The sequence below is a fragment of the Daphnia pulicaria genome, chromosome 5 (assembly GCF_021234035.1).
Source record: "Daphnia pulicaria isolate SC F1-1A chromosome 5, SC_F0-13Bv2, whole genome shotgun sequence".
Lineage (NCBI taxonomy): Eukaryota > Metazoa > Arthropoda > Branchiopoda > Diplostraca > Daphniidae > Daphnia > Daphnia pulicaria.
Genome location: NC_060917.1, coordinates 4,109,463 through 4,137,093, shown reverse-complemented (window position 1 = coordinate 4,137,093; position 27,631 = coordinate 4,109,463). Strand labels below are relative to the sequence as shown.

At 45.6% G+C, this 27,631-nt stretch overlaps 2 protein-coding genes across 4 annotated transcripts in view; one reads left to right on the top strand and one right to left on the bottom strand.

The window, feature by feature from the left end:
- LOC124340806 (protein tiptop-like) overlaps positions 1-19,385 on the bottom strand; it is a 55,592-nt gene extending 36,207 nt beyond the window's left edge. The window contains exon 1 of the mRNA XM_046793488.1: positions 18,357-19,385. Within this exon, the coding sequence (XP_046649444.1) occupies positions 18,357-18,396 (40 nt within the window). The 5' untranslated portion in view covers positions 18,397-19,385. The remainder of the gene's footprint in view (positions 1-18,356) is intronic.
- LOC124340883 (zinc finger protein 423-like) lies at positions 803-27,617 on the top strand. Of its 3 annotated transcripts, XM_046793638.1 has the most exons (7): positions 803-815; positions 16,213-16,217; positions 19,891-21,481; positions 21,548-22,020; positions 22,088-22,305; positions 22,365-22,498; positions 22,568-27,617. In XM_046793638.1, the coding sequence occupies exons 3-7, from the start codon at positions 20,101-20,103 to the stop codon at positions 22,891-22,893; spliced, it is 2,532 nt and encodes an 843-aa protein (XP_046649594.1). In that variant the 5' UTR covers positions 803-815; positions 16,213-16,217; positions 19,891-20,100; the 3' UTR covers positions 22,894-27,617. The 3 variants fall into 3 exon arrangements, with proteins under 3 accessions (XP_046649594.1, XP_046649595.1, XP_046649596.1); XM_046793639.1 differs by lacking the exons at positions 803-815; positions 16,213-16,217 and having other exon boundaries at positions 19,476-19,997; positions 20,066-21,481; XM_046793640.1 differs by lacking the exons at positions 803-815; positions 16,213-16,217 and adding an exon at positions 19,690-19,839 and having other exon boundaries at positions 20,066-21,481.
- Positions 27,618-27,631: the final 14 nt, after the last annotated feature.

Sequence of the window (27,631 nt, the reverse complement as noted above, 5' to 3'; positions counted from 1 at the left end):
AGAGACAAGAAAATAGCCGGATGCACGGATGGATGGGCGAAACAGGAAGACACACGTTAACGGACGAGCCATCTAAAGGGATGATCAATAAAGCATCTCGACTTACCTGTAAATAAGACAAATAAATAGAAGAGAAAAAAGAAACAAAAATGATTAAGTTTTTCTCCATGAAATATTCAACACACGGCGCACGTACGTAACAACAAGAGTTATGTATATATGTTATATTAGATATTTATGCAAGCGAAAAAAGAAGAAGAAGAAGAAGAAGAAATACTGGTAGGGAATGGTGGGAGGGGGGTTGGGCTTCACGGCTCTCTCTCTCTACATGTCTGGATGTATTTATCGATCTATGCTAATGAGTGTAGGGACGGACGGAGGTGAGCCGAAAGGAGAGACATTTCGGGAAAAAAAAAGGAAAAGAAAAAAGGACGGGAGCGCGGGGTCCGGTACAAAACAACACGCGTGCAGCACGACTTGGCCATCCCATGATGCCCCCCACCCGCCCATTCTCTGACCGCCACCCTACGCCGCTGAATTTTTTTCTTATTTTACCACCCACTTTTTCTTCTCAACCCGCCGACATTTGCCGAACTAAAAAAAAAAAAAATTCGACATGTTGTAGACTATGCTAGAAATGATGCATGTAGATCATTGGTGTGTTTGTCCGTTTGGAGCAGAGTAGCCGCCAGACGGCCCTGCCCAGCACGGTTGTCCGCGGTAACGATATACATCACCCGAGTTTTTATCTCTACATCTATCTACATGTATGAATCAAAAAGCGATAGATTTCTCTCTCTCCTTTCACGTGTAGCGTATAGGACATTAGCGATGCGGACGCGACCCCCGTCGAAGCCAAGAGCGGGAAACGACGGGACGAAGAAGCGGGACTATAGCCACGCCGGAGTTATACTATACTCCGCTATATAAAGAAAGAGAGGTCTGATTTCACAAAGCGGGCAAAAGATCAAGCCAGAAAACAACAACAACAACCATTGGGCACACGACAAGACAGACAGATAGAACGTGTAATATATGTGAGTCAGAGCCAGCGAACGGCAGGGCCCAGCATATTATATCCATCTGGCCAGACGTTTTTATTTATTATTTGTCTGATTTTTGTGTGAGCTGGAGAATATTCGTCAGAGTATTTTTGTTTTTCTGGGCGAATGTATCGACGTTTCGAGGGCGAGTTTGTGGAAGGAGAAGAAAATGAAATAAAGCAGTCGAACGCAGGCCAAGAGAGCGCAGCGTGATTCCCGTTGTTTTTATTGGAGGTCTATGCTAATTATGACGTGAGCAACGAGCCGGGATATCGAGCGCCCGCGGAAAAAGCCAGCCACAACAACAACAACAGCAACAACCAAACACATATCACCTTATGTTTCATTTCCACATTTGTGAATCGATCAAGGATTCCAGTTGTGTGTGTGTGGTGTTTCGGATATCTCGTCTCACATTATACAAATTTGGGGAGAGAGAAATCTAAAAGAAATATATAGAATGGAAGGAACTCTCTTTCGCCTCTATAGCTCAAAATGCCAACATGAAACTGTCAAGTCAACCTGAGTTACGACGACGGTCGCCAGCAGAGAGAGAGAGAACGCCACACACACAAGAGAGAGAGCGAAAAAGGGCCTCCCCTATATCTACCCCCCATCCACCTCTTTCTTCTTCTTCTTCTTCTTCTTCTTCCTTTTTTTGGAAAAATAAAAAGCTGAGCAGCTGGAACAATACGGGGATATCAGAAAGGGCTAGGCTCCGACTCCGACGACTACTATACACTACAAGCCCCGGCGTGCGCAATGTCTAGCTCGATCGTTGAGGTTCCAAGTCGCCCCGTGTCCGATGATATGCTGCCAGACCGGGACGATTTATGACCGACAACGCGCCCTTTTTTACTCCTCAGCTCCGTTTCCATCCCACCCCATGTCGATGCCAAATCGGCGCCCCCCTCTATTCCTTCTTCTTCTTCTTCATTCCCCCTTTTGAAAATGCGCTTGGAAAGAAGAAGAAGAAGAAGAAAAAAATGATATAAATATATCGAAGGCAACTATAGATCGACGGGCCGAGCGCTTGTACTAACACACACACACGGCGGACACGGTTGCGCACCGAAGGAAAAAGGGGAAAGAAAAAAAATGACGCACGCTTTTCTCTGTGTTTGGCAGTGGAATGCTCGCCGAGAGATATATCATGCGTATCAAAAGATATTGAATCGTAAATTGCCCGTCCGAGAGAAGAACCCTTCTTCTTCTTCTTCTCCTTGATTCTATTCAAAAAATCTCTATCGCATTTCTTTTTCTTTATCTTTTTGGTGAATAAATAAAGAAATATATATAGCGACTGCCACCTTCTATTCCTCACGCGCTGCTAATGGAATCTTTGGCAACAGAGACCCCAGCAAAGAGGAAATGAAGACGATGACGGCCAAAGAAGCTGTTGAAGACTGTGTGTAATGCAATATGGAAATACCTGTCTCAATTCTTCTTCTTCTTCTGCCCGGCGAGAGAGAATGGAGACGCTAAACACGTACACGTATACCTCCTTTTACGATTGATTTTCAAACAATAATGAGAAACAGATGCGCTCGCTGGCATTGTCTTTCTTTACTATTACTAGCTACTGCCTTCACTTTGAAATCTCGAGCTCATTTCTGAAAAATTCAATTCAACTGCTAATAAGACACAGGAAAGAGGAGGCCGTGCAGGGGCGTGACAATTAAAAAAGGACAACTCGTTGGCACATGGAAAATGCACGAAAGAGTAGCAATGGCGAGGGGTGCGGATGGCGACACGGAATCGGAAGCACACGCCTTTTGCCCGTTATTTAGAGAGAGAGAAACGATAAGGTTCAATTTTATTTGTTTCCCGTAAAAGACGACTCGGAGGGAGAGAGAAGGGGGTCGTGTTAATAGTTCAAGGGGCCGCGCTCGCAGCACATAATGAGACTTGAAAGCGCGCAGGAGAACACACAGAGTTCACACGCACTCTCTTTCCTCTCTCCCGTGTGTTGTTGTGCTGTGCTGTGCTCGTTGTCTGTCTGTTTGTAGCTATTCGTCCGACTTGCGAGTCATTAAGAAATGACGAGTCTCATTAGCCCTTCAGTCAACGCGCGCGCGGGACGCTGGACGCGCCCCCGGCAGCCAACAGGTTCGTAAAAACATCTAATTGACTAAATAGGTAAACGGTCTTGAGCGAGACGAAACAAGACTCGCAAGTGAATTCAATGAAATATCGACAAAGTTGCGCACTGGCTCGACGTTGTTGCTGGACTGCCACTTTGTCCCGTACGGCGTCTGTACCTACTACCAGGCGTGAGTGTTGTAGGGAACTAAAAAGAGGAATACAGCATATTCAAAGTCTTTTTTTACTATGCACCCTCCTGTTATCGCTGCATTCAGCAGTCAACACGTCAACTACAAGACCCGACAACGGAGACGGAGCTCACGCCGAAACACGTCAAAAAGTTTCGAGGTTTTTCTTCTTTTATTCAGTTCCGTGCAACTCGAACAACAACATGCAAAGTCATGGAACGCGGGGCAATTTTTGGTGTTTTTGTTTTGTAGCTCGCAGCTCTTTATTATCTTTTTTTACAAGGGGAGAAAAAGAGAATAAGAAAATGGACAGACACATTCCCGAACGTGTTTACAGCGCGGGGAAAAGTGGTGACTCTTGGCCTTTTGTTATAGGTATACAGTCCCGACGCACGCAGTTTACCGGGGATAACAAGCAATAGAAATCAGGGGGGTTGTTTCTCGGGTTCCAGTTTTTCCTTCCATTTCCTATTTGGAATCTGACTAACGACCCATCGAAGCTATGATTGATTCTCCCGTCGTTCTTTTTTTTTCCCAGTTTCTTCTTATGCAACGCTCAGGTGCCGGTAAGAGAAGAAAAAGGAGAAGGGACCGTTTTGTTTTGGGGGTTTTGAAAGAAGAGAAGCTCAAAAAAGCAACCGTTCCATGATGCGGCAAAATAGATGAATCGGGGCGAACGAGAGAGAAGAAAACCACTTGACTTTTTGTGTGTGTCGCCCCCATCAAACAACGAGACGTCCATCTCTGGCTGTTTTCTTCTCCAGCAAAAGTTCAAACGGCAATTGCCTACAACACATAAAGACGAGAGAGAGAGAGCGGAAGGCAACAAAAGACGAACGATGGCCGAGAAAATAAAATAATAACAAAACATTTTCTTAGCTTCTATTATCTAGCCGCTTTTCAACTTTGAATTATTATCGCATTTCTTCTTCTTTTTTTTCAGTTTTATAAATTCTGTTAATAAAGAAAGAAATTTCTTTTTTTCAATCCCCATTTCAGTTTCTTTTTTTCTTTCAGGGAAATTTATATCTTTGCTTCGGCTGAATGATGAAAGTGAGCGGGTTGGATCACGATAGCTCGGATCACCTTGCCCCCCTTCCAATCAGTCGAAAGGATCGAACAAATCGCCCCGTCACTCATATCCCAACGTATACACACACACACGCACATTTCGTGTGGCGTTGTGAAGAAAAGGGGAAGAACCATTTCTCTTCGTCGTTGTCTTTTTTATTTTAAAATTTCATTCCCCTTTTTTCTTTTTTTCCTGTTCCACAGTCGACCGAAAGTTGAACAACGAGCTCATCTCTGGCGAGCTCGAAATTCCTTCACGTTGCCACCATCGTCAAATAGTACTGAGCCAAAAGGAAAGAAAAGAAAAAAACGAACGAGAGAGACTAGAGGCTTTTGTGCGCTGTGTGTGTCGGCGTGAGCGCGCGATAAGATCACGTCAATCATTCGGTCATCAGCACAAGCGCTGAGACGTTACATATATAATATACACGGAGAGAGAAAAGTTGAAATCTAATAATCCCCCGTAGCCTACACACACACAGAGAAAAAGGGGGATAAAAATAAATTCTGTCTATCTCTTTCCGTCTTTTTATTTTCAACGTCGTCCATCATTCCTTTTTTGATAGATTTACGATTGACGGAGCTGGAATTATCGATATCGTTCCCTGAGAACATGATCCCCACCCACCCACCTCCCAAAGAAAGAGGGTGGGGTCGGGAGGAGGCCCCCGCCTTCAATGCTGCGACTAGTGACGCCAAATGTTAACCCCCTTCCGCGAGCGTCCAAAAGAAATAAAAAGCGAGTCGAGTCGAGATCAATCGACCGTTGGGTAACTTATCATTGATATGTACTATAAAAGCGCAAAGCCGGGGGAGTCTAAGGTATATAGACTGCTGTGCTGCGGGAGCCAGCCAACCATGGCCAAAAGTCCGCGCGCACAAATACCAAAAATGAAATAAATGACGATGGTAGAGACGGTACAAAAAAGAAAAAAGAAGAAGAAGGCTGCGTCGGTGACAGGCTCATTTCATCAGAAAAGGGCAATATAGGAAAGCCGCCGCTGCTTTGAATTCGAGGTACGCGCACGAGTGGAGTGAACCGAGAAATCAGTGGGTACAAAATGAATAACGAAAAAAGAAGTAAAGAAAAAAGAAAAAAAAACAGCTGACAATGCTGAATCAGACACGTTAGCTGATGATTGGACGGAACCAAACAGCTTTGTTCTTAGTTTGCTGGCCCCGACAACGAATGAAAAAAATGATGGGCGGGCCAGGATGCGGACATCATGGGTTTTTTTCTACGAAATCCTCGAGCTGACTTGACAAGGAAGAAATATCCAAATGCCGATGATAGAAAGGGGGGAAAACAATGGGGTTTTTATAAACACACAGAAGAGAGACCAGAGAGACTCTTGGCTTTGACCAAATTGGGACCAGACCCGGCGCTATCGGCGCAAATGTCGAAACAGCTCAACCGCCAGCTCTGAACGCGTGTCTTACAAGTTGACGATTGCCGGGGTCGGACGCTATCTCGACACAAACAAACCGCCGCCGCTTTGCTTCTCACCATATGCAGCAAAGGTAAACTCTCGCCTATCTGCGTCTCTCTTTGTCACTGCGCTCACCAAACAAAACAAAACAAAAACTCTGATAAAAATAAAAAGAGAAAACGGATGGTGTCAACGACGCCGTTTGTGACACGCCCATAGGTGCGAAAAACGACAGTTACTTCTTTCGACTTCATTATTTTTCTCTCTCCTTCTCTCTCTCGCTGGTTTGATGCTCACGAAGTGCTGGCCACAATCGTCGGATCGCGTCTTGGAGATCATTGCGACCGCATTCTTGGCTTCTACGACACGAAAAACTATCGCCATTATTAATGAAAGATTGGAGGCGAGTGTGTCCAGAGGCCGGCCATCAATCCAAGGGCAAGAGTGCCATCACAGCAGCAGCAGCTAGCGCTAGCCCAGCACAGACCCCCGGACGCATTCCGCTCTCCTTCGGCCGCCCCTTTCGCTTTCAAGTGGCGGTTTTTTTTTTCTCCTCTTTCCGCGTGTCTGACGCCACTCGTCTCGAGTCCATCAAAATATATCGCTGCCGTCTCTTCTTCTTTTGCCTCTCAACCATTTCGAACCGTTTCAACTATTATTAGCTGAACAGCCATAGAGAAGAAAGCCAGGGAGAGTGAGAGAAAGAGAGCTGTGGCCGGCAGAGTGAGTGAGTGAGTGAGTGAGGTTCTATTTCAAGATGGGCATGTCAGAAAAAACCAAAAAGAAAAGAGAAAAAAAAGAGACAATACACGCCAGAATATAAGAACGAAGCAGACCACCGGGGCAACTTCTTCTTCATCAAAGTGCTGCTGCTGTGCCCCCCTTGTTTTTACGGGATCTGTCCTCTTATGAGCTATACCTTTATATAAATAAATATATTTAGGGAAATGAGGAGGAACCAGCGAAACAAAATCAAACGCATAATGTACAAGGAGGCTCCCCTTTTGCCCGTCAAGTACGGGGCGACTCGTGCTGCTGCTTTAGCTCTTTTTTTTTCCAGCAGTGTCTGACGTCACTTGACAAGATCACAACCTCTTATCTTTCATCTGTAAGAAAAAGAAGAAGGGAAGAAAAAAATCCAATAGAGAGACCTCCTCATACTCTGCCGTTCATCGCGTGGGAGAAATACAAAAGATGGTTAAGAGACCGAATATGTGTGTGTGTGTGTGTGTGTATATAAAGGAGGAGTTATTTAAACGTCAAGCGCGCTCTCTCCGTCTGTCTGTCAAAAGAGGCCGCCGCGTCCGCCGCCGCCGCCTGCGAATAAATGGATAGATGTATAACAGCCGGACGGCACGCAACGCGCCGGACTCGGTTTTAAAAAAGAAGAAGAATTTTCTTCTTTTCTGCCATCGTCTGTTAACATTTTTGAAAAAAGAAATGTGTGTGATGAACAATCGACACATGAGGAATAAAGTTGCTCCGCCCTTGGCATTAAAAAGAGGAGGGTATTCATTAGGCGTCATTCGAAGGGACAGAAACGACGTCGGTGCGGGACCGACGTGGCCTCGTACGAGTGTGACATCATCGGGACACGCATGTGGATGAATAAAGGCCTCACCTCCATCCTCGGCCAAAAAAGAAAAAGATGAGACGCTCCCCCCTTTTTTCTTCGTCTCTTCATTCCAGTCGACACACACAAGTTGAACAAATCGGGGAAAAGAGCTGAAGCAACAACCCAGGCTATATGTATGTAGGAGAAGAATCTAATAAAGCTCGCGGCATGGCTCACCGGTCAGAACCTTTTAACACCGGGCCCTGCGCTGCTGGGCTGGTGAAGATTCCTGGAGCCTCTCTTCATATATATAAGAGTCACAGTGTGTCTGCTGGCTGTCGAAGGGGAGGCAACGAGAAAATAAACGTAACGACAACCGGTCATGCAACTTTAACTCATTTTCTTGTTGTTCTTCTTCTTTTGGGAGGGAATATAATAATGAAAAACTCATTTCCTGCACTGCATTTATTTTTTGGTTTTTCTTGGGGGCCGACCCACCGAATTACCACCAATATCAATCAATGGATTGTTTCTTCTTTTTTCTCAAGCAGACGGAGAGGATCAACGAATGGGTCACACTAATCAACTCAAAACTCGATTGGTTCTCTCCTTTTTTTTCCTTTTTTAAAGACTGTGGCCAAGATTCCGTGTCAGAGGGCCATTGTGTCTGCTAGACGGATGAGAGGGGAGGACTGCCGACAAGCGAAAAATTTCAAAAAAAGCTTTTCCTCTTCTTCGGTCATGTCTCCTTTCTGTGCATAGCCCTATCATTGCGCAACTTATACCTCTATTTGGTGTTTCTCTCTGGCCGATTCATCCTTCTTCGTCTTCACTTGTCCAATCATGACCATGTACAAAACGCCATTTTTGATTTGGAAGTGAAGCCTTGTCATTTCCATCAACAAATCGTGAATTGATCGGATGGGTGCGGCACACCGGCAATGACGAGGACGCTTCGAAAAAAAAAAAAAAAAAAAAATCCGAATTTCTATTCACCAAATTTTTATTTTTTCGAAATTCTTTCCAACCGACACCTTTCACAGCTGACACAAAACAAAAAAATGTAGAGCGTAAGTCGATTTATGTCACCTGACAGGTAAGCGAATTGCCCTTTCTCATTTTGTTAAAAAAAATTTTTACTGTGAGCACGGTAAATAGCCTGAGACTGACTGACTGGATTTGTTATTTTTATTAGATAGATATTTTGTGTGTGTGTGTGTGTGTGAAGGAGGGCCCCCCCCCCTCTTGTTTGACTCATGCGGTGTGTACCTGAGCCTCTCTCTCTCTCTTAAGTGTATAAATATTTTACAAAAAAAGAAAAAGAACTACACATTTTTGGTTGGTGTGTTATATGTGATGGGCTCCTCGGCCGCTCTCAAGCGTGTCCTGTCCCTCTTCTTTTCTCTTTTTAATGAGACAGGCTACATACACCGGGTCGTAACTCTTCTCTCTCTCTCTCTCGGCCGTCCTCAAAAAGAGAAAAGAGTCAAAGAAGAAGAAATACCAAATGATGCATCCGTTTGGGGTCGTGTGCATCATCATCCACCGCACACACACAAGGCGAAAAAAGGAAAAACCTTCACTGTTCACTCTGTTGCGCTGCTGCCATTTCTTCTCCAGGTGCCAAAAAGGGCAGACGGGCCAAGAAAAAGAGACACAAGATTTTCTCCTGAGGCTCGCAAAGGCAATGCAGATATGAAGAGACGGCCATCGAGGGCTATCAATAGACTATCATTTGAACAATTGGTAGACAAAACACCTGGACAGCATTTTTCGATTGGAAATGACTATAAAACCGGTCGAGAGGTGAGAAGGGAACGAACGAACGATCAGGGGAGACAAGTTCACTTCATCAATCTCGATAGTGTTCCAGGACGTGGTCAGCCGTCAGACAATCGACAGACAGTTCTCGATCGGCCATGGCCTGTCCGTCCCAGGATGGCCCGTCTTCCCAATAACACCTATCTGTCTATCGGACAGATGAATAAGAAAGAAAGAACAGGGTCGACGATGGCGACGTGTTGAAAAAAAGCATCGCCTTTCAGTTTGCGTGTTGGGCCAATAGACCCGGCCAAACCGGTTACCGCTGAGACTGTCGACATGAATAAAAGAAATGATCACAAGACAAATAGAAGGAGGAGTCGAGAAAAAACACACAAAAGATGACAATGGCATTTTACGACAAGATAAAAAGAAAAAAGAAACGGAAAAAACGGAAAATTTAAGAAAAACAAAATTGTCTTCCAAAAATTGGCCTGCGGCCGGGCACCTGCCCAGCGACTTATTTTCGACTCGATAATTTAGTGTGTTGTATAGTGATCGGTTTTCTTTTGGCCATCGACTACCGTGAGAGAGAGAAACAAGGCGACAAAGCCGCTAACAGTGTTTACAGATCTGTCGGGACAAACACACTCTCGAGGAAAACGACCATGAGATCTGCCGGCCGGACAGGACTGACGTTGTGGCGTTTCTGTTGCGTGTCTGTCATTGAGCGCACCTGAAAACCAGTAGTTAGTCGAGCGCGGGAAGTGCGTGTTTCCTGTGTGTACTGCAAAGTGTGTGGGTCATCAGGCTCTCCCCGAAACCAAAACAAAATCAAAAGAAGAAGAAGAGTGGGCGACGTAGAGATTTGTTTTTTCAGCTCTTACGTACACGTCTGTTGTGGTGGTGGTGGTACACAGCACAGCTTCCCCCCCCCCCCATTTTAAGAGGGCGAGAAAAACGTCCAAACAGACACACATTTCATCCAGTCGGCAGCCGCGCTCAAATCAGGCAGCAACAACTCATTGATACCAACCAATCACCTGGTATTTATAAAAGCCAAGCGGCTCCCAACGCCCAACGGGACGACGGCGCAACAGCCACCACCAGCCAGGCAATATAGGTTCCCAACCCGCAGCGGTATATATAGAGGCTGGCCACTATACGTGTGTGGAAGAGAGTGAGGCCAAAAAATCTGGACAGATTGATTACACACATACGCAACAGCATACCAGAAGAAAGTTCTAAACACAGATTGCTAGCGCCTCTTTTTCACACACAAGACTCTCCTCTTGCCACTCTCCTTCAGCGGACATACACACACACACAGAAAGAGAAAAACTATGCTCCTGGTTTCTGGCTGTTGGACGTTGTCAGTTAGTAAATCTGTCAGCGTCGACAGCCCCTTCTGGAAAGTTTGTGCGCGTCGATCCGAAAAGAATCCTACCAGCAGCAGCATCAGCAGCAGCAGCAGCAACTCAAAGTGATATGGAAAAAAGAAGGGAAAAACGACCCAGAGAAGTCCAAGAAGTCCAGCAACTCTCTTCTCCAATGTGATGTTTAGTAAGCAGAAGACGTTGACGGACGGGGAGCGGGATCCGGACGGGTCAGACGAGTATAGAGCGGATGCACACGAAGGGACTGTCGTTTTCTTCTGCTTCTATATAATATATATCCTTTTCGAACTGTCTTCTCTCTCTATATATACTACGTGCTATGGATGTCGCTCTCCAACAGCATAGGGCATTCATCAGTCTGATGGCCATGTCATATATATACAGTACACACACGCCGAGTGGAAGATATCGTCAGCCAAAAGGGATACACAGAAAATAGTAAGAAGAAGAAAACAACACAAAAAAAAGGAACAAAGTCTTGATAGATTTATAGCTAATTCAATGGGGGCCGGCTCCAATGAATCGAGCGAGCGAGAGAACCAAGCGCAGCAGAGAGCTGGAAATCATTATTTCCTGAGCGATATATCACACAGTCTCTATCCTTTCTGTCTTTTTTTTCTTCTTCTTCTCTATATATATATTTATATATCCAATAGCCATACGAGATAAATGTCCTTTCTATTGTCAATATGCGGGGTGGGGGATAGCGCTGGGCGGGGGTGGTAAGACGGACCGAACGAATCGAACGGGTATATATATATATACGTAACTGTGTGAGCATTGCATTCCCCCCCACTTTTTTTTGTCTACTCTGAAGGGTGACAGACTATTTATGGATGTAACCCATCGAGCAGGGCGCACGCCGGGGCTGCTGCTGCTGCTGCTGCTCCCAAATGCTTTATGGACTGACGTTGTCAACCGTTTGGAAATGTGCGTCTCTACGTATCAAAGCTGCTGCAGCGAAAGCAGCCAGCGCCAGCCAACCTTTTCAGATAGAGAGAGAGACCAGTTTCCTTACTAGCCCGGCAGTCTAGGAGAGAACGACTGACGGCCGACGAAGATTTACTGTCTCTTTTCACTACTACCATCTGGCCTCCAAGCGCTCCGGGTCTCTTCTGGAAACCCTCCCACCGACTCCAGTAGTATAGTTGCAAGCACTATCCAGGGCCCATATCTTTCGTCTTCTTTTCCTTCTTCTTCCCCTGTGTGTGTGTGTCTCTTCTTCAAACTCTTTTCTATTCGATTTATTTCTTCGCTTTCTTTCGTCCCCCCCACAAGTTCTCTTACTCGACACAGAGAGAGAGAAAAAATAAAAGGAGCCCTTTTTTGCATTGAAAAAGAGAATGAAGGGGGTCTCCTGTCTGTCGTAGGCCCCAACGACGAGACGCTCCCGCTCGACAGATTGATGGCCGTCGCGCAAGACACGGCCCACAAACCACCCCACCAAAACTCCGTACTCTCCATCCGCCTTTTGTGAACCACCAACTACCCACAATCCAGTAAGACTGCTACACCGAGAGAAAAAAAAGAAGAAAAAAGCTCAAATGGCTTTTCCTTTTATTTCAAAACAAGAAAAATGGTGAATGTGTCACTGGCGACGAACAAGAAGAAGAAGAAGAGAAAAAAAAAAGGATTGAAAAAGAAACAAAATAATAGGAGAGAGACAAAAAAATGTGGACAAGAGAAAATAACTCGAACGACCCCCACGAATCTAACAGCTCGACATGATATAGATTAGAGAGCAAATCGTCTCGCTGGCCTCGACATCCATCATCCGGACAAGAAAAGATGTTTCACCTCGGAGTGGGTGAGACCTACATTTTTGTCTATTTAAATACGGCGCCGTAACCAGTTGAGAGAAAAGAAGAAGAATATCGCTTTCGGTTAAAAGGCGAACGCGTTCAGCAACGAGCCGCGCGCGCATAACACACACACACACACACACGTGTAATGGGTCTCAATAGCTCGATAAAAACGTCCACCAAAGAAGGGGGAGAGAAGGAGGGCCATTGTTTGGCTGCAACACCATATCCATATAACACTGTCTGCTCCTGCTACTATACTCTCTCTCTCTCTGCTCTTTTTTAATGTTTGTGTTGTTGTGTTGTTGCCTTCGAGCTATAGAAAGAAGGTCCCCTAGACTGAGCTGTTACGCGCGCGGATCCGGCGTTCATACCCAGATGAGACGCCATTGATTGACGGCCGGTGAATGTAGACGCAGCTGTCGGGACATTAAGCGACCGTCATATGCGATCCGAATTCCAATTGTCCTTCCCTCTCAGACTCTTTTTTGCCCCAACACTCTCGTATCTGCCAGCACACATGAAAAAAAGGCTAATATGGCGACGTTGGAAAAACAAATGAATCACCACCAGCAGCAGCAGCAGGCCGGGAGAATATATATTTATAAACGACGTTGAGAGAGAGAGAAACGAGGACGATTTCACTTGACGTCAGAAAAAAGATAAAACAAAATATGGAAAGAAAAAAAAAAAATGGAAGAAGAAGAAGGGACGGTGTATACATACGGGCAATGTGTGAAACACGTTCACGCCCGTCACCTGTTGGAATAGCCAACGACTTTTAATAGACCGCCGGGCCGGCGCACCTGAGATACATACTATAAGCAGGTAAATATATATCTATAGACGAGCTCACTCGTTCTCATCCATTACGGGTATTACAAATGCATGCACGTTGCGCGGACGAACGCGAGACTGTGTGGCAGCAGCAGCACGACGCGGCGCGCAAATGTACAGAGTGAAATGCGGCAGTATATTAACTGCACGTCGCGGCTCTCGACTAATTTACGACTATTGAATTTGAAAAAATTTCCCGCGCCCAGAGCTATCTATCTCGTGTAACAGACAGGACGCTTTCACACACACGCATAGACACAATAACAAACGACATATCCGGCCCCCTTCTTTTCTTTCTTTCTTTCTTCTTCTTCTTCTTCTTCTACCTGTTGAACTGCTGATGAACGGCTCCCAAAAGAGAAACACAAGGAGAAGAAACCCGTTCACTTTGAAGAGAAATATTTGTCTTGGGAACCGAGCGGCAGATGCTGGTCCAGGTATATGGCCATTATGATGATTATTTCGAATAATTAACCAAAAGAAAAGGAACGACCGCAAGCTCGTCGAGGGAGGTTGAACTGAAACGTCAGTGAAAAAATATACACAGACGAGTCGAAAGAAGAAAAAAAAAAGCGAAAAAGGAGAGCTGCCAGTCTCTTCTTTCTTTTCTGTGTGAGTTGCCAGAACTGTTGAAGCTGCCAGTTACGCGCAATAAATCACCCCGTTCCTCCCTCCTCCTTCTTCTCCCTCGCTCGCAAGGCTAATCAAAGGCATGTTTCAAGCCAGAAGAAAAAAAAATGATGTCTATAGAAATATTGCCCAGAGGCCTGCCCTGAGAAACAAGACGAAAATTTAAAAAAAAAACTAAATAAATAAAATTGGAGAGTTGTAAAGAGACGCGCCAACAATTGAATTTCCACATTTCCTCTCCAGCAACAACAACAACAACAAAATAAAAAGCCATTTTGCTTTGGTATTTCTCTGTTGTAAGCTCTTGTTTGTTCTCATCATCTATTCTTTCTATTAAACACACAGAGGGTTAGGGAAGAAAACCTTGATTGCGTCCGTGTCTAGTCCATAAATAAAGAGTTATTAGATCGTATTGAAAAACAACGAGGAGAGTGGCGGCGGCGGTAGACCTTCCCTGCATCCATCTTTGCCCGTTGCGGTCGTGCGCGAACACACACACGACCGCAAAAGACCCAGAAAACCAAACAAGCATTTCCTTTTTGTCAGACGAAAGCGAGACGAGAGATTTAACATTTTTCACACTGTTTTTTCTTGTTGTTATTGGCCGCTTGAACGCCGTTATTATTGTCTGTGCGTGTAGTTGTAGAACGAAGAAGAAGAAGAAGAGGGAAAGAAAAAACATCCATCAGGGAAATGACATTGCCGTGAATGAGCACCTCAATCAGGCGACGACCGCAGATGGAAGTGGTGGGCGGATGTGAGCTAGTCCATCAAGTAAAATGCTGAGGAGAAATAGAGAAAAGGGTCAAAATCATAGACAAACGATTTGTGCGGTTTTTTTGGTCTTTCGATTTTCCACCGGGTCCGACGACTATAGAAGCAGGAGGAGGAGGAGGATGCATAAATATCTCAGTCAGGAAAATGAGAAAGAACAAAAAAAAAGAAAAATCCGGTAACGCCCCTTTTTGCTCCACAAAACCCCATTGGAACAACAATGAGCTATTCCGTTTCTTCCCACTTTTCTCTAGAAACTCATCAAGTCGATATAACTAAACGATTCTTCCAGCGAACCTTTGATATCGCCGTCGTGCCATTCTCTCTTGAAAAAACAAAAAAATCCTTTTCGATGATGATTTCCAGACACGACCGATCAAATGACGTAAAAAAGAAAAGAAAATTATCAAATTTTCTCCTTCTCTCCCGTGAATATCGGTCACGGGATAAAAGGGAAAAGACCTTTAATGATAACTAATCTGACATCATTGTCGCCTGGTGCCACCGGAGTTCATTCCCGCAGTTCCCTCTCCAACCGGAACCAAGCCCGTAGGAATGTCTATACATGTGTGTGTGTGTGTGGAGGACAAAAAAAGAACGAAAGAATACAACCACCTTACGGATGACGGATGACTCTCGGAGCCCTGCAGTTTGCTGTTCCATTGCTTCCGAGGGTATATATATATATACAACAATATAATACACACACACACACGGTCAGATTTTTTTTTTCCTTGGAAGCAAAAAGGAACGCGGGACCGCGGTGCAGGTGCTCCTTCTCTTTAAAAAAAAATTCTACACGCGGAGACAAACGATCGGTAGTAGCTGGCGAGTGTTGAAATTTCTTTGTTATCCGCGGGTTTTTCGCATAATTCTTTCCGTGTTTGTTTTGTACCAAGATAGATAATAGACGAAAGAAAATATCTATCTAATGTGAAATGGTTTGGCACTGAATCACAACACAACAACCGAACCATCCTCTCTTCATATGGCGGCATCGAGAATTTTTTTTTTTTTTTTTTGTTTTTGTTTTTCGGATGATGACTGTGAAACAGCTTCGGCTTGTTGGAAAAGGTCAACGGCGCGGTATGTGCGTGTGTGAGCTGCGCGCGCGAGAGAGCGCTGAAACATCAAGGGGGCGGTGTGGTCGTAATTCAAACGTCGCGCCACTAAAAAACCAACCACTCAAAAAGGCTGGTTTCGATTCCCATGAGCGTATTTAATGTATATACCCCGGACTCGGTAAAAAAGAAGAAAATACCAACCGGGTCGGAAGGATGAAACGATCTTTCTCTATCTCCCTTTTTTATAGATTGGCTCCTTCCCTCTCTATATACATACATCTAGATACGGAAAAAAATACAAAAGACCTATTCGGCACCAGCCAGTAGTACAAGACCCCCAAAATCTTTTTTTCCTTCAACTCTTTGATTTTTTGGCCTTTTTTTTTTTCTCTGGTTGGTGGGAAGCCTATCAATCAATCGGGTGATATGTTTCCGAAAGGAACCAGAGAGCACGGATATTCGCACACATTTAGACGGGAAATTGAAGGGGGTACATATAGGGCAGCAGCCCCAGCCTATAAGGAATAGTTGTATAGCCACCCATGTGTACATGTCGAGGCGACGACCTCTTGGAGAAAACGTAGCACACACACACAAAAAAAGATGGGTAATTTATGACCCTATATACAGCGCGCGTCGGAGCCCCGTTTTTCCCTGACGATGGATTGATGATGGATGGCCATCGGACCATCACTTACCATCAGCGCAAGAGAGCGAGAGACCAAGTTTAGTACGCCAGTGATCCACACACACAAAAGAAGACAAAGTATATTTTTTCCCTTCATTTTTTGAAAGTCGACATCAATCGCCTAGTGAAAGTCTCTCTCGCCTCTGATCCAATCAAATGGCCGACCTCGATGATGAGGGCTATCTCATTCCTTCTCTATTATTATTATTTTTGGGGATTTTCATGGTTTGGCATGAAAGATATTGGCACGCGGGCGGATAGTATTCGAAAAACGAGACAATGACACACGAATAGAGAAAAAGAAAAAAAAAAAAGGAGCAAGGGGGGAGGAGGATAATGGCGACCAGAGCTAATGCTTCCAGTGACGGATGGTGACCGAGATGGATGATCCGAAGCTAAAGCCACGGCAAGCATCAGCAGAGCCAGCAGAGCCAGCAGGCCAGTCAGTCATTTGGTATAGAAGCAAACGAATGATATAGATAGACAACTCCATCCCGCCCCGCTCAACTGCTGCCACTGCCTAACGGTGCTGGTGGTGTCTATACTTTTGCCGACGAATCAAAGATGAGCGCTTCCGCTTTAAAACAAAAATTACCGGTGGTGGATAAGCGCACGAACTAGATATTCACAGATAGTCTACTACAACACAGGCGATGACTCATTGAGTTCATCAGCTGCGCCGCCATCGAATCGGTCAAAGTGTACACACACGTATATATGTAATATACGGTGGAAAAAAAGGGGAAGAGAATGATGATGAAGAAGAGAATGAAAAATGAAATAAAAAAGAACCGATCGAAAAAGAGTACGAACAGAGAGAGAGAGAGAGAGAGAGAGAAAGAGTAGAGAAAAGAGAGTCCGGAATGTGATGGATTCGATGCTGCTGGACGAGACAGTTTCAGATGGATGGATTGAACCCAGAGCTGGTACAGAGTGAAGGGGTGGTTGAGCGCACAGGCGAACGAACGGGCTGCGCCCGGCCATTGATAAGTGAGTGACAGCCACGCTATGGTCCCGCGTCCCGATTGATGGATGATGCGCCGCACGTCAGGCACACAACAGCAGCCAGAGCTGAACAACACACACAGAGAGAGAGAGAACGGGTCGCCCACCCCACCCGTCCGCTCTTTTGCCCGTCGCTCGACAAAAAGGAAAAACAAAAAAGAAAGAACCGGACTCGATCTCACTAACGACTACAACGATAACAAAGCTGAGCTGAAAAAGAGACAACAGAAAAACAAAAGACACACAAACCACCAAATAGCCAACGAGACAAAGAATAAAAAAGAGTCAGCAGCAATAGAGAGAATAACCTGAACGGGAAAAATATATATATATCTAGATCGGGAACAACACCAAACCAATCAACCGTCATCATCCACACCCGTCTGGGCTGTGTGGACGACCGGGCCACTAGCGTGACACGACATTCGTCATGTCACGTCGCTATGCAACATCGATTCAGTCTAACCTGGAAATCGTCAACTTTTTATTTAGAGGGGAGAATAAAAGAGAATAATAATAATGCTGCTGCTGCTGGGAGGGAAAAGAAAAGACACGATGTCATTTTGGATGGCTTTATCGATTTTCTTCACGTGTTTGGTGTTCCACGCCACCCATCGACAATCTGGTTATAGCACTATTCCAATCTCGACGGAAGATTATGCCATCGGTTCGCTCGACGTAACCCACCGTGCTAGGGTAACCTGTTGCCGTTTATTACGTACAGTGTGTAAGTTCACGCAGTTCTCTCTCGACACATTTTCAAATTTGAACGGCTCGCACACAAAGTTCCCGCTCTTTTTCTCTCCTCTCGGTTGAAAAAAATGAGACAATACGTAATTACCGCAATCAAAACACTAACACAACATCCTGCGTCGGCATCGGCCGATCCATCATCAACCGTGTGCGTTTTTCGAGAGGTGGTGGGGGAGGACGGAGGGGTCAGATGGGAAGAAAAATAAATAAAAAGCGAAAAGAAGTGTAGTGTGTAGGGGACGCGGTAATAAACATTGAAAGCGGAGGACTTACATTTCATGCGCTTCGGACAGTCCTGTTTCTTCCTCGGCATCTTTACTGGGTCACTAAATCACTGATTTTCTTCGCCAAAAATAAAGCGGCAACTTAACGGCCGAACTGTTGGATATCGTTTCTGGCAAACACACCAAAAACAACAGGAAACTTAACTCAACACAGTCGGGATTTTCTGTTTCAATTCAAATTTTTTCTTTTTCTTCGATTTGAATTTTTTTAGAAAAAGCACTAATTCAAACGCATTCCAGAAAAACAAACTTTTGGGTGCGTAACTCCCGGTCAGTTGACACTTGGTGCTGCTGCTGCGTTCACGCCGGCCACGCGGTAACGGATCGACACCATTCCATCACTTGTCACCGGCAAATAACGAACGGAGAAGAATGGACGATATTGGTGACAGTGCACATTAAAAATTGGAAATTATTGTTGTTGTTGTTTCGGTGAGACGAAAAAAGATTATTGGTTCCAATAACACGATAAAATCCGATTCCACAGAGTCTCTCCTTTGTAGATTGGGACACGACACACTGGAATACAAGTAATGTCACTCGGATGAGCCGGATGTAGCCGCAAGTTGGAACAAATCGGGATTGATGGTGTGCGATGGACCGAAATCCGAAAAGAGTAACACAACAGCACACGAATGGTCCGTCAAGTTTGTGAAAAAACCCTTTTCAGTGTTGTGTGTGGTGTTTAGAGGGCCGACTCTGGTCCGTACGTACGAACACTTTGCCGCCACGAGAAGCACTGAATCGGGCGCCTTGGCGCTCGTCGCCCTTGACGGGCAGGTTTTTCCCACACACAGCCGCAGCCCAAAGGAAAGGGGTGGGGCCTATTTTACGATCTCGATGACGACACACAACGCCACACAAATGGACCATGGGTGGTGAGGGGGGTAAGCCCGGGAGGCGGAGCTTAGTTGCTCTACACATTTTCAGTCACAACGAAGGCAGTTCCAGTTATTTTCAAAAAATCACTCAAATACACCAATGCACCGACGTCAAAATCTGGCCGGTATTTTCAAAAAATGTTTTTTTTTTCTTTTTCTAATTTTCACTGCAGTTTCTGTTTTTAGTGTTCAGAGAATATTTTTCAAAAAACTCATCTTCTAGTCGAATTTGTCAATTTTCGTGATTCTCCGCCTTACGAAACACGATATTTTATGATAACAAATAGATTCCATCTAGCGAGCTATCGATAAACTAGAAACTCAAATGTTTCGTCTGCTGTGTTTCGAAATGGAAAAACATTAACACTAAATAATAATTGTGATTCAAGATTCTGTATCTGTCCGACGTGGATTTTTCCGATCTTCTCTCGACCACGCTCGATCACGAACTGCCCTAAGTTTTGCAAAAAGAAAGGGGGGGTTACGTTTTGGAGACAAAAGACAAAGACAAGAGTGCGCCGTGGAGGAGGGGGCGCCGTTGTCAGACAATTATCCATCAGCTGTCAGATTGTTTTGATTCTGTGAAGAGAGGTGTTAAGTTATCTTTCTGCGAAGACATTTGATCGTGTGAAAGGCTGAAAGCGTGTGATTATTATTCTATAATTTTCTTGGAATATCAGAAGAATCTTTTGGCTGCATTCGTGACAACTGAAAGTCCAAGTTCATGTGTATTTTTTTACTAGAAACATGTACATCAGCCAAACATGTTTGTGCTTTGTTTTAATTATATGATTACATTCATTTCATCAATAATTAGAGAAAAATAGAACAGTTGAAGATATTTCACCCACCATGGAGGAAGAAGACACCCATTACTGCCTTCGTTGCAGAGCAACAATCAACGGTTTGGACAACTACATTCATCACCGAAGGCAAAAGTGTCAGTCCAACAATTTCATAACAAAACCTCAAGAACATGTGATTCCCACTCATACCTCTTACCTCAGCATGGCAAGAAACAACAGTTCCTCGGGTCTCAGAAATTACCTTCATGTGCCATCCAAGAGTTCCAACAGGTCAGACCCAATTCTTTCATCATCTTCCAATCATGAGGTTGAAGAACGTTACAAGTCTCGCCATGCCAGTGAAAATCCGTTGGTGACTGACCTATCGGTTGAAAATCCAGCCGACGACTTTATGAGCCATTTGGGACTGTGCATGGTATCATCGACTACATGGGCCAGCGATATTCATTCGGAGGAACCACTGCGGGCAGACGATTTTTTCTCTTTGCTGGAACTCCAGAGCTGCAAAGGAACAGAATCAGGTCGGCGTCCCCGACGATCGACAGAACCTCTTGTCGCTTCCACTGAGCGATTGAAACCCGAAACCGAGACTATGCAAAACACCGACGACCAACAACAACATGACTCGACGTTCCCCCTTGGCGAAACAACTGATCTCAATTCCTCCCATGACTCGGCCGTCGTTGAGATGACGAGCAACGAAGATATGACTGATCACTCTGCTGTATTGGTCACTACTGACGTCACATCGGCTTTCAGCAGTCCAGAAGTGGTCAACAATTCGGAGGTTCCAGCATGTAGCGGAATGGAGGTCAGCGTCAGCCCTTCAAACGAGACAGACATCCCAACAGACACCAGCAGTGATCTCATTACCTCAACTCCGCAATCAACAAAGCTACCTTACCCGTCTCGAGGTAAGTGGATGCCTGGTCTCAAGCCACGTGACATTCACAAGGCCGGCTCTTCGGTAGAGTACGACTGCAAGCCGTGCAATCGTCGTTTGACGGGACGTGTTGTCTTTGAAAAACATCTTCAATCAGAGTTGCATTTCAAACGAACCGCTCAACAGCTGACGACCACTGACGGCCCAAAGTACGGCCTGAGACGGAGTAAACTGAACTCGACATTACCAGTTGAATGGGAAATTGACGTCCTGCAAGATGAAGAAGATGTTGACGATCCTTGGCGGATCAAAAAACAAAAGAATAAAGAAGAAAACAACGCGTGTCGTTGTCCCACCTGCTTGGTGTGGGTGCCTAAACCACTTTTCGGCAAGCATTTGGTATCGCGCTATCACATTTCTCGCTGTCGGAAGCATCCAGAACGGGATCGTTGCATTTTGGATCACATCCACCTGATTGTTCTAGAAGCGCCGTTTCAGTGCCGACTCTGTCGTTTCTTTTGTCACAGTCACGCTGATCTACTGAGTATAATATTGCAGTCCCAAGCCTTTTCACGACTAATGTAATTGTTTTGTTTTTTTCTCTTTTTAGCTCATTGGAAAAGTGCGGAACATTCAGAATGCGATCTACAAGATTCTTCTCGTCGTAGTGGCGGAACTTACTTTTGTAGCTTGTGCCAGGTCGGTCAGCTGGATAACGACGCAATGAAACTCCATCTGGAATCTGAGGGTCACCTCAATTGTGTGGAAATTGTCCACAAGTCGGTGGCGGTTGTAGTGAGCAAGTTGGAACCATTACAGTGTCACCTGTGTAGTCCCCAACGCAATCCAGTCAATTTTCGTTATCGAATTGCTCTCAATCAGCATCTGACGTCAGAGCACGCTGTCCCTGCGAAAATGTTGAACTGCGCACAAAGCTACGCTTGCGACCACTGTGATTTCAAGACTTCGTCCAATTGGTCATTTACTCATCACCGTTTCAACTGTCAAGCGGCTCCCAGCGACGAGACTCGTTACCGATGTTTGATCTGTAGTCTGAGCTTCCCCACGAAAGAGGAAGTGACGGTAAGTCACTTTTTCTCAAGAGACATTTCTTTTTTTCATTTTTTTTTTTTCATTTCTTTTTTTTAAGAGACATAGGTCCACCCAGGAGCACCGAGACATGGCTACCAAAACGCGCGGCTCTTACGGCACCACCGTCCGGCTTCGATCGTGTCCGCATTGCTATACTCAATTCACTGATTTGGCAAGTCTCAAGGAACATTTTCTGTCGGATCATCCCGATCTTCTTCCGCGTTGCATCCGCTGCGGCACCACATTTGCTTTGAAGCAGCAGCTTTCCGCTCACAGGTTGCAATTTCTTTGCTTTTAATTAATTCTGAAATTAATTTTGTGCAATTGTTTATCAGACGGGCAGGTTGCCAGGCGACCGAGTCGTCGGAATCCTTGGCCTTGGCTTGCGATTCTTGTTCCTATCGATGTCGTCTCAAAGTGGAGCTTTTGTACCACCAGGCCGTCGAGCATCCTAAACAATTCGTATCTGGTAAGCTAATATAGAAGGTTACGTGCAGCTTGAGGATGATCACATTACGGATTACGATCATCTCATTAGGAAAACCTTCGTCGGCGATGGCGGAAACGTCGTCTGTTAAGTACCGATGCCCCGAGTGCGAGCAACTCTACAGTTCCACGGCGGCGCTAAAGCTCCATCTTCAGTCACACACTGGAGAGTTAGCCTTTCGATGTCATTTTTGCGGTCGTCATTTTGAGCGGGAAGAAGAACGGCTGGCTCATATCCGACAATTGCACGCGCCGCGTCTGACCATCAAAGGCCAGTCGATGACTGGACCGGAGGGAAGCAAACGACCAAAAGGACGCAAGACCCACTCGACATCGTCACGGGCTGGTGCCCAGCATGTTCATCTCGACGACGCGTGATGAGCACCAATACACGGAATGGAGCGGCGGCGTGGCCTTTTCTCAAATGCCCAGTTGCCTATCTAGAAGACTAGAACAAACTTGGAGGTGGATCGGTCGTCGAGAGTTGTGTGTGGAGATCCGGTCGCATCCATATATATGTCTTACACAGGCCTCTCTCTCTTTCTCTCTTGTGTATAGCTGGACTGCCGGGAATCGATCGATGGATGTCGTATGTCAGTCAAGTTTGGCGACGCCATTCTGTTGGGCCTTATTTCTTCATCTTTTTTTCTTTTATTGGAGGAGGCAAGGGATTTGCTCTGATTTTCCAAAGAGAAAAGGACAACTGGGCAAGGAACTTCAAACGCATAAAAGAGGCGGACGCCGGCCGTGTATTCCCCATGGATTGTCAATAGATTTCATTCCTCTCCATTCTCTTGTGTTGTTTTTCTTCTTCTTCTTTTCCTTCGTCGTCCCCCCTTCTCTTTCGCTATTCGTTTCTTCATTTTCTTTTGGGAGGGATGTTGTACGATGGATATAGAGAGAGGCAAGAGGGTAAAGCGGGTCGGATGGATCAGATGGCCCAGAAGAAATAAGAGGTCAGAAAAGGGCGGAAAGAGTCGCATGAAATCAAAGAACCAAGAGAGAAGGACTTTTCGGGAAGAGTCCTCGTGTTGTACGGCCGTCGTGACGACGACGACGGCCGGAGAGAGTATGTGCGCTGGTGTCGTTGCCGGAGCAGTTGAGTTACGAGGCGGCTTCTCTCTTTCCTGGGATGATGGCGATACGGCCATGCCAGCATTGCGCCCCCGACGACTGATTTAAGATCGGCGACATCGAGCGTGAATTCTCGGCCGAGTCGGTGAAGATGACAGTTTGGCGTTCTCCCTCTCTGCTGCGTCCTTACTGCTTCTTATTCCCCCTTCTCCCGAACGATATACAAGTAGAAGAAGAAGAGGAGAAGGAACGTTTCCATCATTCGACTCGCCTTCTTTCTCCGACCCATTTCGCCCGCTCAAATGGAAGTAGTAGTTGCAGTAGTAGTAGCAGCAGCGTCCTCCTCCCGCGACGCCAACATAAAGATGACGTCGGCTCGTCGTATATTTCGTCTCGTTCTCTCGGTGGAGATCAAAAGTTGTTAGCCCCTTCCAAAGAAGAAGAAGAAGAAGAAAAAAGGCGAATCTTCTTCTATATACTCGACACCGATCTCTTTCTCGTAGAGCAAAAGAAAATTGCGAAGCCGAAAAAAGATTTCGGTGGTTGAATATTCTGAGCTTCTGTCCAGATTTTTGCAATCAGGATCTCTCACTACGTGGGCGATGATTTAATAGTGGTCCCATCTCTTGCACGCGCAAGGATGGCAATAAGACAAGCCCTTGTCAACAACCTACCTCACACACGCGTTCGGATGACAAACCTGCTTTCACATCAGGAGGCCGAAAGAAAAAGGAGAGAACGGTCTGTCTTGTTGCCCAACGTCTTTCCGGGAGATGAAGCGCCGGATAAGCGTCCGTCCGGGAGTTTTTGAGGGGGCCGAGCCAAAAAATGGCGGAGCCCAGACAATTTGGCAAGGGATCCCTCTTTTCATCTCATTGGCACATCCATCTCTCTCCCGCGATTGTGCCGTCTATTGGACTTCCTGAAAAAATCCGTCGCTCCCTCAAGAGTCCGAGTCGAATGTGGAAGAGATGATCGATACTCTCGAACGTCTCTCTCTTACATCATTGTCTCTCGTCATCGTCGACTCAAAATTATGTTGCCAGCGCGCACAAGCCCAGCAGCAGCAGCAGCAGCATCGAAAAAATATAGCAGGGCCTGAAAATAGCATCATGTGTGACGAGCCGTCTCTTCTCGCGCTTCTCTGCCACTTTTATGACGAGCGCGCCGTCGTCATCTTGACGAAAAAACTCTTGCCTTAGTTTCTTGAGTGACTTGACGTGACACGCGGCTGGAAGCAGATAAATTTGAAAAAAGAGAGGGGGAGGGAGGGAGTTCTTTGGGTGGTTAGATCGTGTCTAGTAGAGAGAGTCGGGACGCAGAGCGGATGAAATTGGGCTAGCGGCGGCATCGTTACCATGCACGGCTGAACTTTTGCGTCCCTCACTCTCGCGACTGAAAGCCCGTAAATCAAAGTGATGTCTCGCCAACAGCAGCAGCGCCAACCGAGAAATAAGAAGAAAAAAAAAAGTGGAAAAGAAGACGGGGCTGGGGAAAAAATATTAATATTTCATAGAGAAGAGAAAGAAGTGTAGCTAAGGGACGAGTTATATATCGTTTCGGGCAATCACCAGCAAGTTCGCAACACCAAACAAACCGGTGCCAAACAGCCAACAAAGACGAAGAAGAAATTTCGGTTGTTTGAAGGAACATTTATCTTAGCCTCAATTCTCGACTCGGCTAAATACAAACACGATCGAGATGACGTAGATTAAAAGAGATTTCCAGCGTTTTGTCATCGATTTAGTATCGACAGCGATTTTCTTTTTCCCCCCCCTTTTTTTAAGAGAGAGAGAGTCGACGTGATGTGAAGAACTAAATCGCCATTTCCATTTGTAATGAAGCACTCACACTCGATAGTCATCCGCCGTCACGCACAGATCTTGATGAAGCATCCATCAAGGCTGGCTTTTTTGGGAGGCTGCTCGCAAGACAAAACGACCAACTTCCATCCCGAATGAAAATTTCCTTCAGAAAAGGGAATAGGAGCCATGCAAATGAAGCAGCACGAAGACGGGTCATAAATCGCTCCACATCTAGGTCGTCTCGACATGTTTACCGAATACATGTGCAGAAAATAGTACGGCCGTGAGCGTGTTGTTCCCCCACATCATTCAAACTCGATATCGTTGGCTTTTTTTTTCCTTTTTCTACAGCAGCAACTGACTGGGTTGCGTGCTGATGCGCCAGTCTAGCTTCTTTTTCCTCCCCACCCTTCTTGTTTTATTAGACGACGTAGAGGCCATGTCAAGTGTGCACGCATGTATATTTCGGCCTGCTCCGTCATACAAACGGCCTTATTTCGGGACTAGTACAACTACAACTACCACTACTACTTTCTTTCCCGGTCGTCGTCTTCTCCTCTCGGTTGGCATCTCGCACAATTTATGGATGGCTGTGCAGACGAGAGTAACACGTCCGTTAGAGCGACACAGCAGCAGGTCACATAAATCAGGATGGGGGTAACGCCATAAGAGGACTCAAGACGTTCAGTCGTCTTGAGAGAAACAAAAACTTTTAGCCCCAGAGCATCACACAACTGTCACAAGTTTCCGTTTCCTCGGCGAACGTCAATATCTACAAAGAATATCCTCTTTACTCGGCCGGCCAAACTGCAATGCGTCCATCGTTTCCCTGACAAAGACGTATGTTCCTACGCTTTAGACTTTGAAACACAACCACTCTTCTTGTTTATAAATGGTTCTTTTTTCCTCTCTTCTTCTGCTTTGCACCCCAAAAAAAAGAAAAAGAGAAGAAAGATAGAGAAGAGGGGGGGTCTCGGAGCTCTCAGCATAAAGCCATCATCAGCGTCAACTGTCGCCGGCCAAGTCCAATAAATAAGGCGACACCACTCGATCGCTCGAGGGACTGCTGGAAGGTGGCGAGACTCTCTCTGCTGGAGACAGCACAAAAAGATGGGCATTCATCACTTCTAGAGTCTCTCTCGTCGATCCCTTCATGGATGGCCATTTTTCTTTCCTTTTCTCATCTCGCTCCATTCCGTCAACCCGCTCCTTTCTTACCAACCAGAAAGAGTTATAAGCACCGGCCGACGCAACGACAGGATGGGGAGGAACTGTTTCGTTTACAGCAAACTTTAACCCGTTGCCAGCCATCACTCTACCGGACTCCTCCCCTTCTTTTTCTCCCTTTCTATCAAAGCTATTTGCATACGTTTTACAAGCGTTCTATACTCGGCGCAAAACAGTCGGCATCCCGCACAAGCCTTTTCGCAGCAAGAAGACGGACGGAAGAAGAAGAAAAAAAAAAGAAAAAACCGAAGGAGCAAAGACGGGGTTGAGAGACGAATGGCTCCTTATCAGACGATTTGCGTCATCTGAGATTTACGACCCACGGCTGCCGCATTCAGCCATATTAAAAAGCATAACTGCGACTCTGGTATGCTGTATCCGTCGTCCGACCCGTCTGCTCCATGTCAACACCACCACTACTCTCGCCGCCGCCGTCTCTAAAGCTCCAGTGGCGAAAATAAATTCTACCACCACCCCTGGAATTGAAGTGGGTGTCGGTCAAAGCCATCACACACAAAAACCCAACGAGATATTTGCTGTGTTGAGAGCAGTAGACATAATTAGAAATACACTTTAAACTTTTTTTTAAGAGTTTAATGTCGAAAAAACGGAGAAAAAAACGAACAAATCGAATCAATAATAAGGGAGGCTCAAAGCTGCTCGCTAATGGTGGGAGGACATTCAAAGTATCCATCTAATTTTGGGTTTGAAAAATTGTTGATCGAAACGAGAAATAAAAATTGAGGAAATCTTACGCGCAAAAGGGATTGTCTGCTAAAAATCGCCTAAGTTCTGGAGGATAGGGGAGAGGAAGACGGATTCCTTGTCACATACACACGAAAAGTTACGAGATTGTAGGGTGAAATATGTGGAAGGGAGAAAATGCAAATCGATTATCGAGGAGGAAGAACACCACACGGTAACAGAGCTTGAGGAGAAGTGGGCAGGAGAAGGAATGAGGACAAGTACACATGTTACGTTTTGGAACATGCAGGTTATTCATTGAAAAT